The sequence below is a fragment of the Lagopus muta genome, chromosome 2, assembly GCF_023343835.1.
Source record: "Lagopus muta isolate bLagMut1 chromosome 2, bLagMut1 primary, whole genome shotgun sequence".
Taxonomy (NCBI): Eukaryota; Metazoa; Chordata; class Aves; order Galliformes; family Phasianidae; genus Lagopus; species Lagopus muta.
In genome coordinates this window covers 8,796,091-8,811,728 of record NC_064434.1, presented here as the reverse complement: position 1 = coordinate 8,811,728, position 15,638 = coordinate 8,796,091, and the positions used below count along the sequence as shown (strand labels likewise).

Sequence of the window (15,638 nt, the reverse complement as noted above, 5' to 3'; positions counted from 1 at the left end):
TGATGGAGGGAAATGAGAATCAGGCAATGTTTGAGAAATGTGGTTGTGCTTAAACATTTGTGAAATTCAGGGAAATGAGTTGTGTAATCTGACATCAGGCTTCAGTTTCCTTGTGAATGAAGGTGAAAAGGCTCTGCAGCCGGTGTCTTCATTTAGTATGAGACTTCATAGAACACACAACAGAGTTTTATATCTCTGGTTCTTCTGGGAAGAGTGACATACACAGATTGTAACTCTTCAGGATGAAAACAGGGTAAACTGGTGCTCCATTTCTTCCTGTATGTAACCTGCCATGCCACGTGTGGAAACCAGACTCCAAAAGGTCATGCCTGCAAACAAATGGCTAAAACAACCTCTGGTTTCTCATTAATGAAACTGCAAAAATCATATTACAGAGTAGACTGATGACATCAAACAAACATGCATACAAAATTTCTAGTCTTGTTTGTTAAAGTTTATTCTCAAAGAGATAATATTTTTTCAGCCTAAGCAATCCTTTTTCGAGCACTATATATAGTATTCCAACAGATGAAAACAAACCAAAGCAGGCCCCATTTTCCACTCAAAAGCAGTCCCATATTGTGAATGAATTCTTCAATATTATTTAAATGAGGTCAGCCTAGAGGATGGAGAGGAAAACATTTTCACTCTCATTCTATTCAGTGATATCAGTGAAACATTGACAGTCAAACTCATGAAAAGTAGAAGTTAGACAATGTGATGTCAAGCAAGAGATATCATGGGGAAACAGGTAAGAAAAACAAGTATTTCTGAATCATAAATTAGCCACTGAGAAAAAAAAATTCTTGGCCTATTTTTATGAAAACTGATACATGCATAGATTTATTTTTTCTTAATAAAACATTTCCTTTTTTTTTTTTGTATGTGCTTCTCTTCTTCTCCCAAACTTATCTACGATGGTATTTCTGCACTGGGAAATAGATGTACTTCCAAGTTATTTTTTGTCTGTCTTACAAATGTGACCTTTATTTTAAAATCCACTTTTTCTATGTATTCCATAGTTTTTGTGAATATTTACAATATGTATTGCATATTATTTGCTTGATCCAACATACACAGAAAACAATGCAAAGACTTCCATTGACCTTGACAATTGTTGGATTCAGCCCTATGGCCCAAGTAAAACTAGCTTCAATGAACGACACAAAAATGTAATAAAGAACTCATTTATTGGGTTACTAAACTTATTAAAATAACCTACTGTAGATTATTTAGTTTTCAGTTACAAATTCAGATTCAAACAGTATCTACCTGAAGTTCCAGTATGTTAATTGCTGTTACTTTTAAATACATTGTGGTACAAACGTATTATTTCTCCTCTTCTCCGTGTTCATTCAGGTCTTAATGCGCTTCTGTATATTTTCCACAATCTGCTGAAGGCTCAGCTGCTCAGTGGCAAGTTGTTCATCAATGAATGTTTGCATTTCTTCCCATTTCCTGGTGCCTTGCTCAACACCTTGCTGAATTAACGCACGTGTTAGTTCCACTTTATTTCTAAGTGCCTCTCTGCTTTTCTGGGGTATTTGGTTAATGTACTCCCAATCAAATGGCACATCTATTCTAAGCTCTCCTTCACGAATGGCTATGTATGGTTTTATGCTGTTAGCTGTTGCTTGCTCAAACCAACGAAGAAGCTCAAAGATGTACTTCATGAATGTAGAGTACTTTTCTATAGTTAGATCAATTAACATTTTGGCCACATTGATTAGCTTTTCTTGAGAATCACTAAGCTGCCCATTGATCTCCTGGAGTTTTGCTTTAATTTGCCTGTTAAGCTCATTGATTTTCCTTTTAGCGACTGCAGACCAATATCGGACTTTTTCTTGAGCAGCAGATGAGAGCTCCATAACCTTCTGTCTCCCTTTTCCTTCAACATCAGTTATAAGGTCATAATATTCCTGGCTGTAGTTTTCTACCAGTTCTCTTACTTGGTCTGCGAGGCGTGTAACCAAGTCAGAAAGATCTCTAACGTATTCATTGTACCAAACGACTACTGTATCTATTAGATTCTTCAGCAATCCTAGTACCTTGTCTTCTACTTCATAGTATTTCACTGACCATCCAAGTGTAGTAGGATCAAAGTATTCCTCCCGCAATGCCTTTATATAGAGGAGCAGCTGGTGCAGTTTTTCTGAAAGCTTCTGTAATGTCTTCTGGCTAAAATTTTTCATCTGAGAAATGTACTTTTGAACATTTTCTGCCAAGGATCTAAGTTTCTCTACGTAGTCTGAAGCCATTGCATCTTTGTACAGCTGTTGCATTTGGCCTTTGATGTCCTCAAAATTTTTGGACTGCAAGCTTCTAACCATATTTCCTGCCTTCTGAAAAGTTTTTTGCACCACTTGCTTCAGTTGGTTAAGCTTTCCTGCAAAGTCAGCTTCTTGGAGAGTAACAAAGGTCTGCCTGATTTTCTCCTGCAAATGTTTCAGCATTTCTTTAATTTGATCAAGTACATTACGACCTCTGAGGATGGTTTCAGAAGCAGGAACTCTGACTTCCAATTCATTGATAGCTGCAATCAAGGCATCAAAGTACTCCTGAAGTTTTGAAAGGCATATGTCTGCAGTTTTTGCAGCCTTCTCTGTAGTCATAAGGTATAATTCTTCACCCGTATATTTCTCAGACAGTCCAGGAACCTGGAATTTTGTGGTCTTCAGGAATTCAATGACTGAGTCAATTAGGTGTTTTATTTTCTTGTGATATTCTTCCATTAGGTCAACTGTAGCATCCAAAAGCTTTGCTTTTATTCTTTCGTAGTCAATCTTTTGAGCTTGATCTGCTGCTCTTTTATATAGCTGTCTAGCTTTCACCTTCATCTCCTGATATTTGTCAGAAGCTTCATTGGCAGCTGTGCGAAGCTGAACATCCAGTTCATCTATTTGTCTGACAGCAAACATGTAAGCTTTGTCAGCATTATTCTGCATCATATTCTTCATTATGACAGTGGCATCACTTATATCCAGTCCCATATGCTCCTTATAGTACCGATTAACACACTTATAGACTGCACTCGTCATTTTAGGTACTTTTTCTTTCAAACCCAACAGCAAGTCTTTGGCAGCATCCTCTTTCCAGTTGAATTTTATTTGAATCATGTCAGAATTCCTGAAGGATATTTCACTTTTGAATATATCAATGTCCTTCTGAGGAGCAGACTGAAAGCATAAAACAAGATAAGTGTAAGGGATTTTGTAAACAAAATGAATCCAATGCTATTTATAATGAACGTATTTCAATATTCTTATTCTGCATCCTTTCAACTTTATTATATACTAGGACACAAAAACTACATATTTTTATCTTCTGTATGCTTGCTGTCATCTTGAGAGGTTATTTTGGAACAATTTATTGTACCAGACTACTCTGTGCTTCTTTATACAGGAGTATTATGGCATAATTTAATCTGTTTTTTGTTTGTTTGCTTAAATCGGACTCTAAGTAAGATTTTTCCTTCCTTTCTACTAAATGCCCACAATTTCTTAGAAAGCATGTGAATTATTTAAGAAAATGAGCCTTCCAGTAGTTCTTGAAATTATTCAAAGTTAATTCAAATTGCCTTTCATTATCATGAATACATAAGAGAATTTAATGTTGCAATCATTTAGATCTATGGTACAATTTAGAATGAAAGCTACTCAGAGAAATTGAGGATCCTCATAAAATAATCTATTTACATTTGAAAAAAATCCAGTTTTCAATAGTAAATAGTGAATTATGTGTTAATTATGATTCTTTATATAGTGTATCATCCTGGAATGTATAGTTTTAATACTGCAGTATGTCAATTGTAGTAGCACATCTTGTTAGCAAAAATCCATATTAATGGATTCAAAAAGAAGATACTCTATGGATGATCTGATGTCTTTCAATGTAGTGATCACAATAGAGACCACTTCTGAGGTACGTGTAAATAGCCTAATGTGTACATGCCAAACCCAATCAGTGGCTTATAAAAAAAACTAGTTCTTTAATTTCATCATTTTCAGCAGTTATATTTTCTTGATCACAGAACAGGGCAAAATTAATTGTGCAAAGCTGAAATGGTCTCTTCTCATAGATGCCACTTTTAGAATTTGCAAGACTAGTGTAGGCAACAAAAACTGTAATTACTCATAATACACTTTTTGTTTCGACGAAGAGTGGTTAATTTACGTCTTAGCATCAACACACACAAACTTAAAAAGGGGTTTTTTATCTGACAATACTCAGTTTTTTTTTCTTTTTTTTGTCATATTAAGCTTACCAGAGTTCTGTAGTAAAATTTCTCCTTGAGGGTGTCAGTTTCTATTTGAACAAGAAAGCCCAAGATCCCAGCAGAAGGAGAGGATACTGAGGAGGATATCATGCTGTCAGTCATTTGATAACGCACGTGAACGTCAGCAAATGTTGGGCTGATGATGTCTAGTGATGCAGTGTTCTCCACAGTTCTGTAACAACAATGAGTATATAGGTATGAAGGAATACACTAAGATAGCACAGGCCCTGAGGAAGTACACAATGCAATATGCATAAATATAATACCACTATTGTATTATATATATCTACATAAACAATAAATTTGTAACAAAAGGAGGGCTTTGTTATCCATATTTCTTAGGATTTAGTCTAACACATTCAAAAGTTCATGCTATTTCAGTTTTTCCTTTTTTTTTAGATAATATTTTAAGCTGTATTAAGAATTTTCATTAAATCATGAGAGCAAATCAAAACATGCAGCTACACCATTATAAGCTTTATGAGTGGTCAGGCACTGGAATGGGCTGCCCAGGGAGGTGGTGCAGTCACCGACCCTGGAGGTATTCAAGGAATTTTTGGATTTTCTGTTGAGGAGCATGGTTTAATGAGTACTATTGGTGATAGGTGGATGGTTGGACTGGATGATCTTGTAGGTCTTTTCCAACCTTGGTGTTTGTTTCTGTGATTCTGTGAAACACAACACTTGCAGACAAAAAAGGCAGTTAGAAGGTCAGCTCTGTAATCTGCAGTACTGGTACTTGTGAATAAAAATTACTCTTTAATGGTCTGTGTTTACAGAGGCCTTCAGCGAAAAAATGTGCTGTTGGCCAGATCTAGAACTGCTCTGATTATAAAATGCTGTGTTTATAGTTCAGCAATGATATGAAATAGGACTGCTCAGAAAAAGTGTGATGGATATGCCCAGGGAGAATAGCATTCCAGCTATCTCAAGATTGAAAGTGTTACCACCAATAATGACAGAATAGTTACATAGATTCTACTAATTATAGCAAAGCACTCTTGGGCATTGGTTTTCAAAGCAACATGCACATAATTGGCACTTTTGTCTATTGTAAATTATATTATCAGAATAAATCTTTACCTAAATCCCTGAACAGCGAGATCTTCCACATAGTTTGCACTCAAGTCACGATGAGCAAAGCTGCCTGTGGTCTTCATTACAAACTTGTCTTCTTCATATTTGCAGTTTGAAACAACTGTGAAACAGATTTCAGATGTGTGCATTAGCAGAATTTACCAGCAAGCAACACAAAATATATGACAAGCTATCCACTAGAAGGCCAATTGTTGAGTGTTTTCAGAGTATTAAAATTATGCACTATAAAAAAACCCAAAAACCCTGAACTTCAATAATGCCTCAAATAAAAATACATAAAAATGCTTGTTCAACCATAGTATTTAAAAATTCCACTTTACCCTATGCTTACAATGACAGAGGTATAACATTTTGCATTTATGCAGGCCATAAATAGGGATTCTAATTTCTTGAGAGTTTATAGTTTTATTCTGATGTATTTATTATTATTATTCTAGAATCCAGAACTAAAAGCAATAAGGGACATCTGAGCTTTCTGAATTGGAGTAATTTTCAAAATCAAATATAATCAGTTCATAAGGAACGGGGTAAATATTTCCTTATTTGAACTGAATAACATAAAAAGTCAGCCTACTTTCTCTCCTTTACATGTATTATTATAAGTAATGGAGGAATGTCATGATGTATGCATTTTAAAGTAAGAAGCAGCTATATAATAAAGAGATATTTTCCATTTTCTTTTTTTAGCAGAGCATGCTATTAGTTATCCACACATTTTGTCATCAGTCTTCAGGATCTCTGACTAATCTGATAGAGATGAAAAGAGATCTGTTTAACAGATAGCAACCAATTCATAAGCAACGTCACAGAAAATAAATGTGAAAAACATTATGTACAATTTCTCCCAGAATTGGGCTTACTGAATTTTAATGTCTTACCGTTCAAGTCATATTCCAGGAATTGTAATGTTGAGCTGCAGGTTGAGTCTATGGACACTTCAAAGGATTCCTTTTTATTTGTTAAATCTGTTCTCCAGGTAACATTATACAGAGGTGAGGCAACTTTCAAAGATCCAGTCAAGGCACCAAATGATGGAATGTAAATTCCAGCAGGCAATGACACCTTGAGAGGGGGGATCTCAATTTTCTGTTCAGGAATCGTAATGGTAGGCAGATCAAAATCTGCAATCTTATTAGCTACTTCATCCAGATCCACATGGAAACTGCCAAGAGAAATACTCTTTGGAAGAGTGAATTGAGACACAGTTATCTGGTATTCTGGTACTGTCACCTCAAAATATGGTATTTTGTATTCTTCTAATGTAATATAATTGGCTCCTACATCCACTCTGGGGAATCTTAGTTTTGGCAGTGTAGGTAAATTTACATCAAATGGCATTATGTTTAGCGTTTGTGGAATTTTTATGTTACGCAAGTCAATGGTGTACGCTGGGACCTGGAGAGTAGAGAATGGAACTCTGAACTCTGGAGTGCTGAGAACAGGACTTGGAGCCTTTAGGTGTAACTCTGGAATGCTGAATGTGAAGCCATCACTCAACCTAATCACAGGCATAGGGAAAAAGTAACCATCATCACTCTTTTTGTATATGAAGGATGCTGAAGCATTTAAGTACTGCTTTCTGTCAGCAACAGTAGTGACATCCAACTTCAAGATATCCCAGAAGCTCTTCTTAGAAATAGGACAATTAATTCTTTTCAGGAAGTCCATGTATCCTTCCAAAGATCCGGAAATATCAAACTTTGCATCTGACTTTTCATTTGATAATTGCATATCATGTCTCAGAGATAATGACTGAATTTGGCCTTCACCCTTCCAGCCAACTTTCTGGTCTGTAGGACTGATTTTCATTAAGACAACCTGATTAACTGAAGCGGTGTCCAGGAAGGAATTTGGCTGAGTGGCTTGAATCTGAAGATCTGCTGACACTGTCCAAGAAGCCAGCTCCAGGGTTGCTTTGCATTTCTGAGATCCTGTTGTTGTGAAGAGAGGTGTGTATCGTGCATAGTTTTTCCCATTGTGCTCCCAGACTGCATAAACACGACTGGTAGATGCTTCAACTGCAAGTATTTCTTTCATTTCACTGTTCCAGAGTCCATCTACTTTGGAGTTGGCCTCAAGCTTGACAGATGACCGAACTCCATTAGCATGCAGATAGGTGTTTGCTTCATGGTCTAGAGCTCCTGAAAATGAATATCCAGTGTAAAATGCTCCATCGATATTCCCTTTTGTTGATGTTTCTACTGACAGGTAAGACGTAAGAGTTTCTAAAGCAAGTTTATGAGCAACTCCTCCCTTAGAACTGATGCCATTCTTAGGAGTAGTAAAGTCATATGTTACTTTTAGCCCTGAAGAAATAGTGGGTTTAGATTTAGTATTTCCAGAAAGCTCTTGGCTGAAATTCATTTTAAAAACTGGTGTGTTTATTTTTGCATTTGTGATCATTGAAGCTTCCAGGTTCCTCTTTGTGAGACTGACACTGTGGTCATGACTTCCTCCTAGAAATTTGTTATTATTCAGGGACAGTGCTGTGGCCAGCTTCAATCCTCTTTTTCTTGTCAAACTGGTTGAGCCATCCAGCTTAAATTGTAGTGCATCAATGACAGATGAAGATGAGACACTAAGGTGCCCAGCAATATCTGACTGATTAAACAGCCCAGCATTTGCAGTCAAAGTGATCACGCTGGATTTAAATGAGAAGTCATAAGTAATGTTTCCCATGGCAGGAATTAAGATCTGGTTTGACGGGCTGTTAATTCTGAATCTAGGAAGCTTTAGAGTGCGTAGGTCCTGTGGAACATGAAGAACTGGAAGTTCCAGAGAAGGTAATACTAGTGTGTAAGATGGTACTGAAAAGCCAATAAATGGAACTGTGAATCCTGTTGTGCTTATTTCTTTTGGGAGTATGTAACCAAAGGCTGGCATCTCAGCAGTAAAAGGAGAAACCTCTATATTCACAATTGGAATAGTGTATCCTGGAATCCTGAAGGTCCGTGGCAGTTTGTTCAGTGATGTCTGTATTTTGTATTTGTCAAATTTTGTTTTGGCTTCATTATATGACTTTGTGAGAAAATCTAAAGCTGTGTTTCTTCCTCTCTCAAAATATTTGTTGAAGAAAATTATGTATTTGTTAAGTGCTTCATGCACTGTGGCTAAAGGAAGTGGGATTACATGCATATCTTTGTTTTTCTCATACTGAGCATTCAAATTTAAATCGAAAGATTGTCTTGTAGTCTTCAATAAATCCCTCAGGCCTGCCTGTTCCCACAGTGAATAATCTTTTAGCTGAGGTGTCTGAATTCCAGTATAGGGAATGTGAAGCTGAGGAATTGTTAGAGGAATATTTAGGAAGTCTAAATTAGCATCTCCACTCATTTCGACACGAGCTTCAATTCTGTCATCATTATTGCCAGCAGACATGTTATGGGAATACCTGTACTGATTGAACCTGCCAGCAGCTTCCCAGTTGACCTGCTGAACAGAAGAACTGAGTGAAAGACCATAATTATTCAGGAAGTCAATCTTGCCAGTCAGTTTCATTGGGAAGCTGATTTTCACATTTCCATCATTGTTGGTTAACAGGCGAATTTCAAAAGGCTGTGCCAAGAAGACAAACTCATTATTTACAGTTCCAGTAATCCGTCCATTGAGACGAGCATTGTGAGAGCCCGTTAATTCTACTTTCATTCCTCCAAGCTGTCCTGTGCCTTTTATGTTGAGAATGCTACGCCCCACACGCTGTGACTCAATTTCAGACTGAACCTGAAGCGTTGCGTAATTTAGGAAACCACATTCATATCTCATAGATTGGCTGACTTTCAGGTACCTGTCATTTATTCTGTAATCAGCAAAAAATATAAGAATAGGGCCGTCAATCCTGAAGGTGGCATGTGAATTGTGAGTGCCTTCATCAGAGAAGTTAGGAGAAGTCCACTTCCAGTTTCCTTTGCCATTGGAGGTAAATGAGATGCGTCCTGCCTCTACCTCTGTTGTCATGTTATTGACCAGATCAGCCTGGCTGGAAAAGTCAGCTTGTGGAATATTCAGTCTGTGATAATATGCTGTTCCACTCTGCATCTGAATTTTTCTTTGCAGGTTGACCATTAAATTATTCTGAAGTTCTACTGTATTTTTTGTTGCAGAGAATTTTGCCCTAGTTTCAGCTTCACCTGACACAGAAGTCCCTAAAAATACTACTTCATTGGTATGGTCCACTTTAAGGAACTTGTGGCTGACCTTCATGGAGTTTTTAAGCTTCAGCTGTTTCATTTCAGGAGCCAAGATATGTGAATCTGCAATAACACTGAAAACTAAGAAATCTAATTTGGATGTTGCTTGAGCTGAAAGAGAGGTCACAAATTCTGGACTGTTTGCAGATGTTGTAGTATTATGAACTTCAGCTTGAGTAGACAGTGTAAAGAATGGAGAGGCAACTCTAAAAGCACCAGACAATTTGCCAAATGTAGGAGCAGTCACTGTATGTGGGATACGTGGAAGCTGGAACTCTGGTATCTTCAAGTCAGGAATCTGGAACTCATTTAGATTTAGTTTTGGAATCAATAATTCTGGAATTTCCAACTGAGGCATTTGTAATTCTGGAAAAGAAATCTCAGAAAAAGGCATATCTCTCATCTTCAGATCTTTAAAATATAAATCAATTGCTGGCAGCTGAAATTCACCAGACATGAGTTTGTCTATCATTCTCACAATCTGAAATTTAATCTCATTTAGGTCAATTGTATAAGAAGGAACTTTAAAGGTATTCAGAATGGTAAATTCTGGAGTTGTAAATTTTGCTGGGATTTTAATGTCCTTTAGTCTCTTAATATTTATCTCATAGGAGGGAATTTTCAGATCAGTCAGTGGAACAATGAAGTCCGGTGTTCGGAAAGTTGCTTCCCGAAGACTTCGAAGACTGAATTCAAAGGCAGGTATAGTGACTACAAATGTTCTTATTTCAGGGACTTTAAATCCTGTTTCAATAAACTGGTTTAAATTTTCAGCCCAATTTTTTAGATCATACTTTTCAGCCAAAGTAACAATTTTTTTAAAAGCTGTGTTCCATTGTTCAGAAATGTACATGACAATTGAATTGTAGAACTGGCTTATCTTTTGAAGATACCATTCGAATTCCTTGGAGATATCCATGTCAGAAATCCTCTCTCGCAGATCTTCCAGATGCTCATTTACTTTGGCTTTCAGATTAATAAATGTTGTTGAGTCGATGAGCTCCTTGAGCCAGTTAATTATAGCAACAAGCTTGGTGTCCCTTAGTTGTTCTATGTATTTTGAAACTACAATACTAAAATCTCTTATATACTGTTTCAATGCTTCTGCTTTCTGTGGAAGTTCGAGGTTTCTGAGTTCCTCATTTATTTTCTGTGTCATTTCTTGGATTTTGTTATTTGTGTCATCAACAAACTGGTTATAGTCAAAAGATTTGAGTTTTTTTATAATCATGTCAAGGAATTTGTTGAGTTTCTTTATCATCATTTCATAATCAAAGGTTTGCAATTTCTTGACAGCATCGTCAATAAGAGCCACAATTTTATCAAAGTATGTCTTCACATCAAATTTTCTTAGGTAGGTCATCATTTTCCTGACAGTTTCTTTTATTCTGTATTGGTTAAGCAGTTCTATCATTCTGTCCAGTAAAAAATACACGTGCTTATCAATTTCATATTTTACAATCAGTTTATGCATATGACCTCGGAAAGCACTGATCTTCTCAGACACTTCGTACTCCTCCATCCAATTCAGAATGAAGTCTTTGATTTGCTCAAGAACTTCTTTCATTTTTTTAATTGGTAATGAACGCTTCAATTTTTCTAATACCTGTTTAACATCAATCATTTTAATCTTCCGTTTCAAATTTTCTGCAAAGCTTCTGATATCAATGTTCTGAATTTGAATCTTGAGCTGTTCTAGGTTCTCCTGTATCCTACTTGTGATCCTGTACTCATCATCTACATTTTTAATCCAAGCCATAGTGCTGCTTCCAATGTTGCTGGGGTAATATTGATTAAAAAAAAATTGTAACTTCTGAATAGTGTCAACTACAGTCATTCTTATCTTATATTTTTCATCTATAGCTGTCATTTTTTCAACTATTTTGTCAAGAAGTTGCGCAATAAGTGCATTAATGTCAAACTGATCATAATTCTCTTTGATGTACTGCTCTATTTGTACCAGATAGACTTGAAACTGGAGCAGTATTTCTTGAAGATTAGCCAGGGCTTTTTCCAGAACAATTTCGAGATCATCAGATGTTATTTTATAGTCCTTTGTGAAAGCAATCAAATTAGTTTTTATGGTGCTAACTCTGCCTTTCAGATCTAATTTGTCCATGTAATCATTAAGGTTTTGTGGTAATTCATCTAAAGTTGCCTTGTATTTTTTCATATATTGATCTATGTCAATGTTTTTCAGGTAATTCTGTACAGCCTGCAGCGTGGATAGAATGGCACCTCTGATTTGTTCGAAGTAGACTGGCAAGTGTTCCAGGAATGGTAGGTTAATAACATGCATATCTTTATTTTTGTCATACTTCACTGAGCCAGAGATGCTGAATTCTTGAGGCTCTGAAATACTGTCCCTGAGGCCTAATACATCAATTACATTAACTTGTTCAGATGTGAATGGTAGTTGGATTGCTGTATCCATCACAGAGAGATCTGCTAAAGCTCTTCCACTAAGTTCCACACCAATCTTTTCTGCATCATTGTAAGCATTGATATCTTGTGAATATATGTTATTGTTTAGCTGACTTTTCAATTTCCAAGCACTCGACTGCTCCGATGGAGTAAAAAGAGTATGAAATTTGTTATCAAGCTGTGTAGTGTATCTTCTCATAGATTTGAAGCTATGACTGGTAGATCCTCTGTAATCATGGGAGAAGGTGAAAGCAAGAGGCTCTGCTTTGAACAGAATTTTGCTATAAAGGTCTCCTGTGTGTTCACCCAGAGCAATCAGCTTTCCATTACCGTTGGTGTGGACATCAACAGTGATAGTGAATGGGGCCATAGTGGAACGCAGAGCATTGCTGAAACGGAGAGATTTGGAATCACAGTTTGTATTCATAGTAATGGAGGAAGCCAGTCCTGCCACATTCAGATTAACTCTGTGACTCACTGCTGCACCTTGGACATTTGCAACTGTGTCTGTTTTAAAGTTTGCAGTTAGATCAGCATATGTAATGGTGTAGGTATGCCTTACTTCATCTGTTCCATAGGCTGCTCTCATATTGCCACCCAAGTTCAGCTTCAGAAGCTCAAGGAGAAGTTCTGCTTTGTTGGAAACTTCAGTCTTGGTGTATTTAATATTATTGTTCAGCTTAACTGTAAGTGATCTGGGCTGCAGCTGAAGGTCAAAAACATGCTTGTGGAACTTGTCAAAGCTGAAGCTGTTGTCTAACTTTGAAACAAATGTCAGGGATAAGCCAGGAATATTCAAGTCATTTGTGTACTCCAGCTTAATCTCTTTGAATGACCCTTGCAAATTATTTGAAAATTTGAGTCCTTCTCTATTAATTCTGAAGTTTAAGACATGTTTATTGTCCATACTCAGAACTGTACTCTGATATTCACTTCCCAGCGTTATTTCTGTTAAACTCACTCTTCCACCTAGATTGAATTTTGCATTGTTTTTTCCATAGCGCCCAGATGATGACAGTGACATAGAGCCTCCAGAAGTATCAAGTTTGGCATTCATTTCACTTTGCACTGTCAATGGACTAAACTGCACATTTGTAGTTGCACTGCTGGCTAAACCATACTGATTAATATTGAGTGATGACTTATGTGCAGCTCGATTCCTTTGATCAGTCAGAGAGAAATCAGTGTTGAAAACAAGATCCTGGGAATTGAGAGAACCTGCGAACAAGGCATAGCATTGGATTTGCTTGTAAGTGGCTTGGTACTCAGAGCGAAGTGCTGCCATCTTCTTTGACAAAAGGAATTCGAGTTTATTGACAGCTGCAAGATGTAGATACCTTCCATTTGTTTCAGATGTTATTTTCAGCTGGCTATTTTCATACTTCAGTGAAGCTGTGTTCTTTAATAATCCATTTTGTACATCAGAAGCTGAAGTAATGGAAAGTACACCATCAGTGTATCTACCAGATAGATGATTGGTAGCTTGAAGGTAAGAAGAATCCAACCTCAGATTTGACTTCCCTTCTAAAACTCGTCTCTTTTCATTGTATGAGCTTGACATAGTGTAAATGCTTCTTGCAAACACAGAAGCCACTTCCAGTTGCCCTTCTATCTTGACATTATTAATATTCATGTTATTTGTCTTTTCAGAAACAATATCACTGGAAAATGAAAGCTGAGGACCCAGAGCACTGGATGCCATTAGAAATATGGTAAAGTTTGAAACTGATGTAGGTTCGTAACTCTTTGTCCTAGACATTTTAAAATCCGAAGTTAAGAGTCTGTGCTTCAGATGATTTTCATATGCACAAGTGAATCCATTTCTACTATAAGATGCTTCTCCAGAACCTGAAATAGGAAAAAGGAGACAAAAGATAACAATGTAATATATCCCTTTTTACTTTAAGATGCCATTTTCTCCAGTGCCATTAAGCTTTCATGTGGCTGCTTAAACTGTAGTTAATGTTATAATAATTCTCTTTAAAGGCAAAAATGTTGGTTCAAAATTTTTCTAAAAAAATTCTTTCTATTTTGGTATTCAGGGCTAAAAATTCAAACTATAAATAAATATCTACATTACTTTATTAAATATAATCACAAGATGATGCAAAGTTATGTTATTATTTAAAATTAACAAGAATAGCTGAAACTAGAGCATAGCTGACATTCCCTTTTATTTAATGTTGCCTTTATCATACTTCATATATGATGAAGAATTTAGAAGAAACTAAAGTTAGCCAGAACTTTTGCATTTTGAGAACACAAATTGCAATTTGAGAAGAAATATCTTAAAAAAACCCTTATTTTAACTCTTGACTAGTCTGGATCTGGACTAACTCTATATGGTAATGTCAGTATGTGGACTTACACAAATGATAAAAAATATTTTATATACATATCTACACATAGAGAGAAGAAACTGGCAGCTACACACCTGCCTGATTTTGAAAACACTTAACTAGTCAAATATACAACTATTTATCTGATCAAGCCTTCAGTTGTGAAGAACTGTACTTCAGTATGAAATATATTGGAAAATATACACCTTAAGATGGATTATTATAAATCCGTTATGAATGGATTATTTGACTTCACCTTTAGTTCCTAAATAACAAATTCACATAACATCTTTAAAAACAAAGAGATTACAGGATCTCTTTCTTTAAATAAGCAATGTGAAAATGAAGGTGTGATACAGGATGCATAAAAAAAAAAAAAAAAGGTACATATCATCAAAATAGTTTAGGCAGTATTATAGAATCAGAACATATTCTTACCTTTCATGTTATAGGATAGTAGCTCAAAAACAGAATCAGCATTCACAGTGTAAGTAGTTTCTATTCTGGATGTTTTCTCCGTGCTGCTATTTCCCAAAGTGTACTCTGCTGTCCAGTTGTAATAGTTGCTGTGCACACTAGTGGAGACCTCTAAAGCACCAAATAAAGGCACAAGAAGAGGATAGGATTCTGGAACTGTAAATGTTGGCATTCTGTATTCCTGAGATGGTATGTTTATTCCCATAGACTCTATTACCAGACGAGGTGTTTTAACAGTCTGTGGCACTCTTATGTCATGGGATGATCTTCCACCAAATGGTAATGGAATATTAATTAGAAAACTGTTTTTATTGAAGCTGTATTTGATCCGGCCTTCACTAGAAAGTAAAAGTGATTCTGTTAAAAATTTTGCAACTCCATGACATACACAGAAATGATTTCTACTAATCCCAGAATACTAGGCTTACTTAAATGGTTGTATCCTTACTTTAGATTTAGAGAGAAGTGTAATGACAATCTACCAACATTTTTACAGCACTTATCTTCAAAGCATTTTTGACAATGGTGAATTCTGTCAATGTTTTCCCTTTTATTTTATCAGAGAGATAAAATAAAATTGAGAGATTGAGCAGTCCAGAATTACATTATTTCCATAGGACCTAGGATTAGAATTCAAGCATTCCTAGGTCTTGTTCAGAGATTAACTAACCTAAGCTCACAGGTACAGAGTGCCATTCAAGCGGTCAAATATGAAATTGCTTTCAATCTTGCATTTGATTTTCTACTCTAAGAATCCGAATCTAAATCTGCCTTATGCACATTCATGAAAAGATGCAGAAGCATGAAAAGGATCCTCAAAATGAAGGAATTTGAACA

The 15,638-nt window shown here is 36.2% G+C and overlaps 1 protein-coding gene across 1 annotated transcript in view; it reads right to left on the bottom strand.

Moving 5' to 3' along the window:
* Positions 1 to 439: 439 nt before the first annotated feature.
* APOB (apolipoprotein B) overlaps positions 440 to 15,638 on the bottom strand; it is a 36,523-nt gene continuing 21,324 nt past the window's right edge. Inside the window, exons 25-29 of the mRNA XM_048935056.1 lie at positions 14,763 to 15,139; positions 6,253 to 13,833; positions 5,360 to 5,474; positions 4,265 to 4,448; positions 440 to 3,176 (exon numbers count right to left, since the gene is read on the bottom strand). Of these exons, the coding sequence (XP_048791013.1) occupies positions 1,356 to 3,176; positions 4,265 to 4,448; positions 5,360 to 5,474; positions 6,253 to 13,833; positions 14,763 to 15,139 (10,078 nt within the window). The 3' untranslated portion in view covers positions 440 to 1,355. The remainder of the gene's footprint in view (positions 3,177 to 4,264; positions 4,449 to 5,359; positions 5,475 to 6,252; positions 13,834 to 14,762; positions 15,140 to 15,638) is intronic.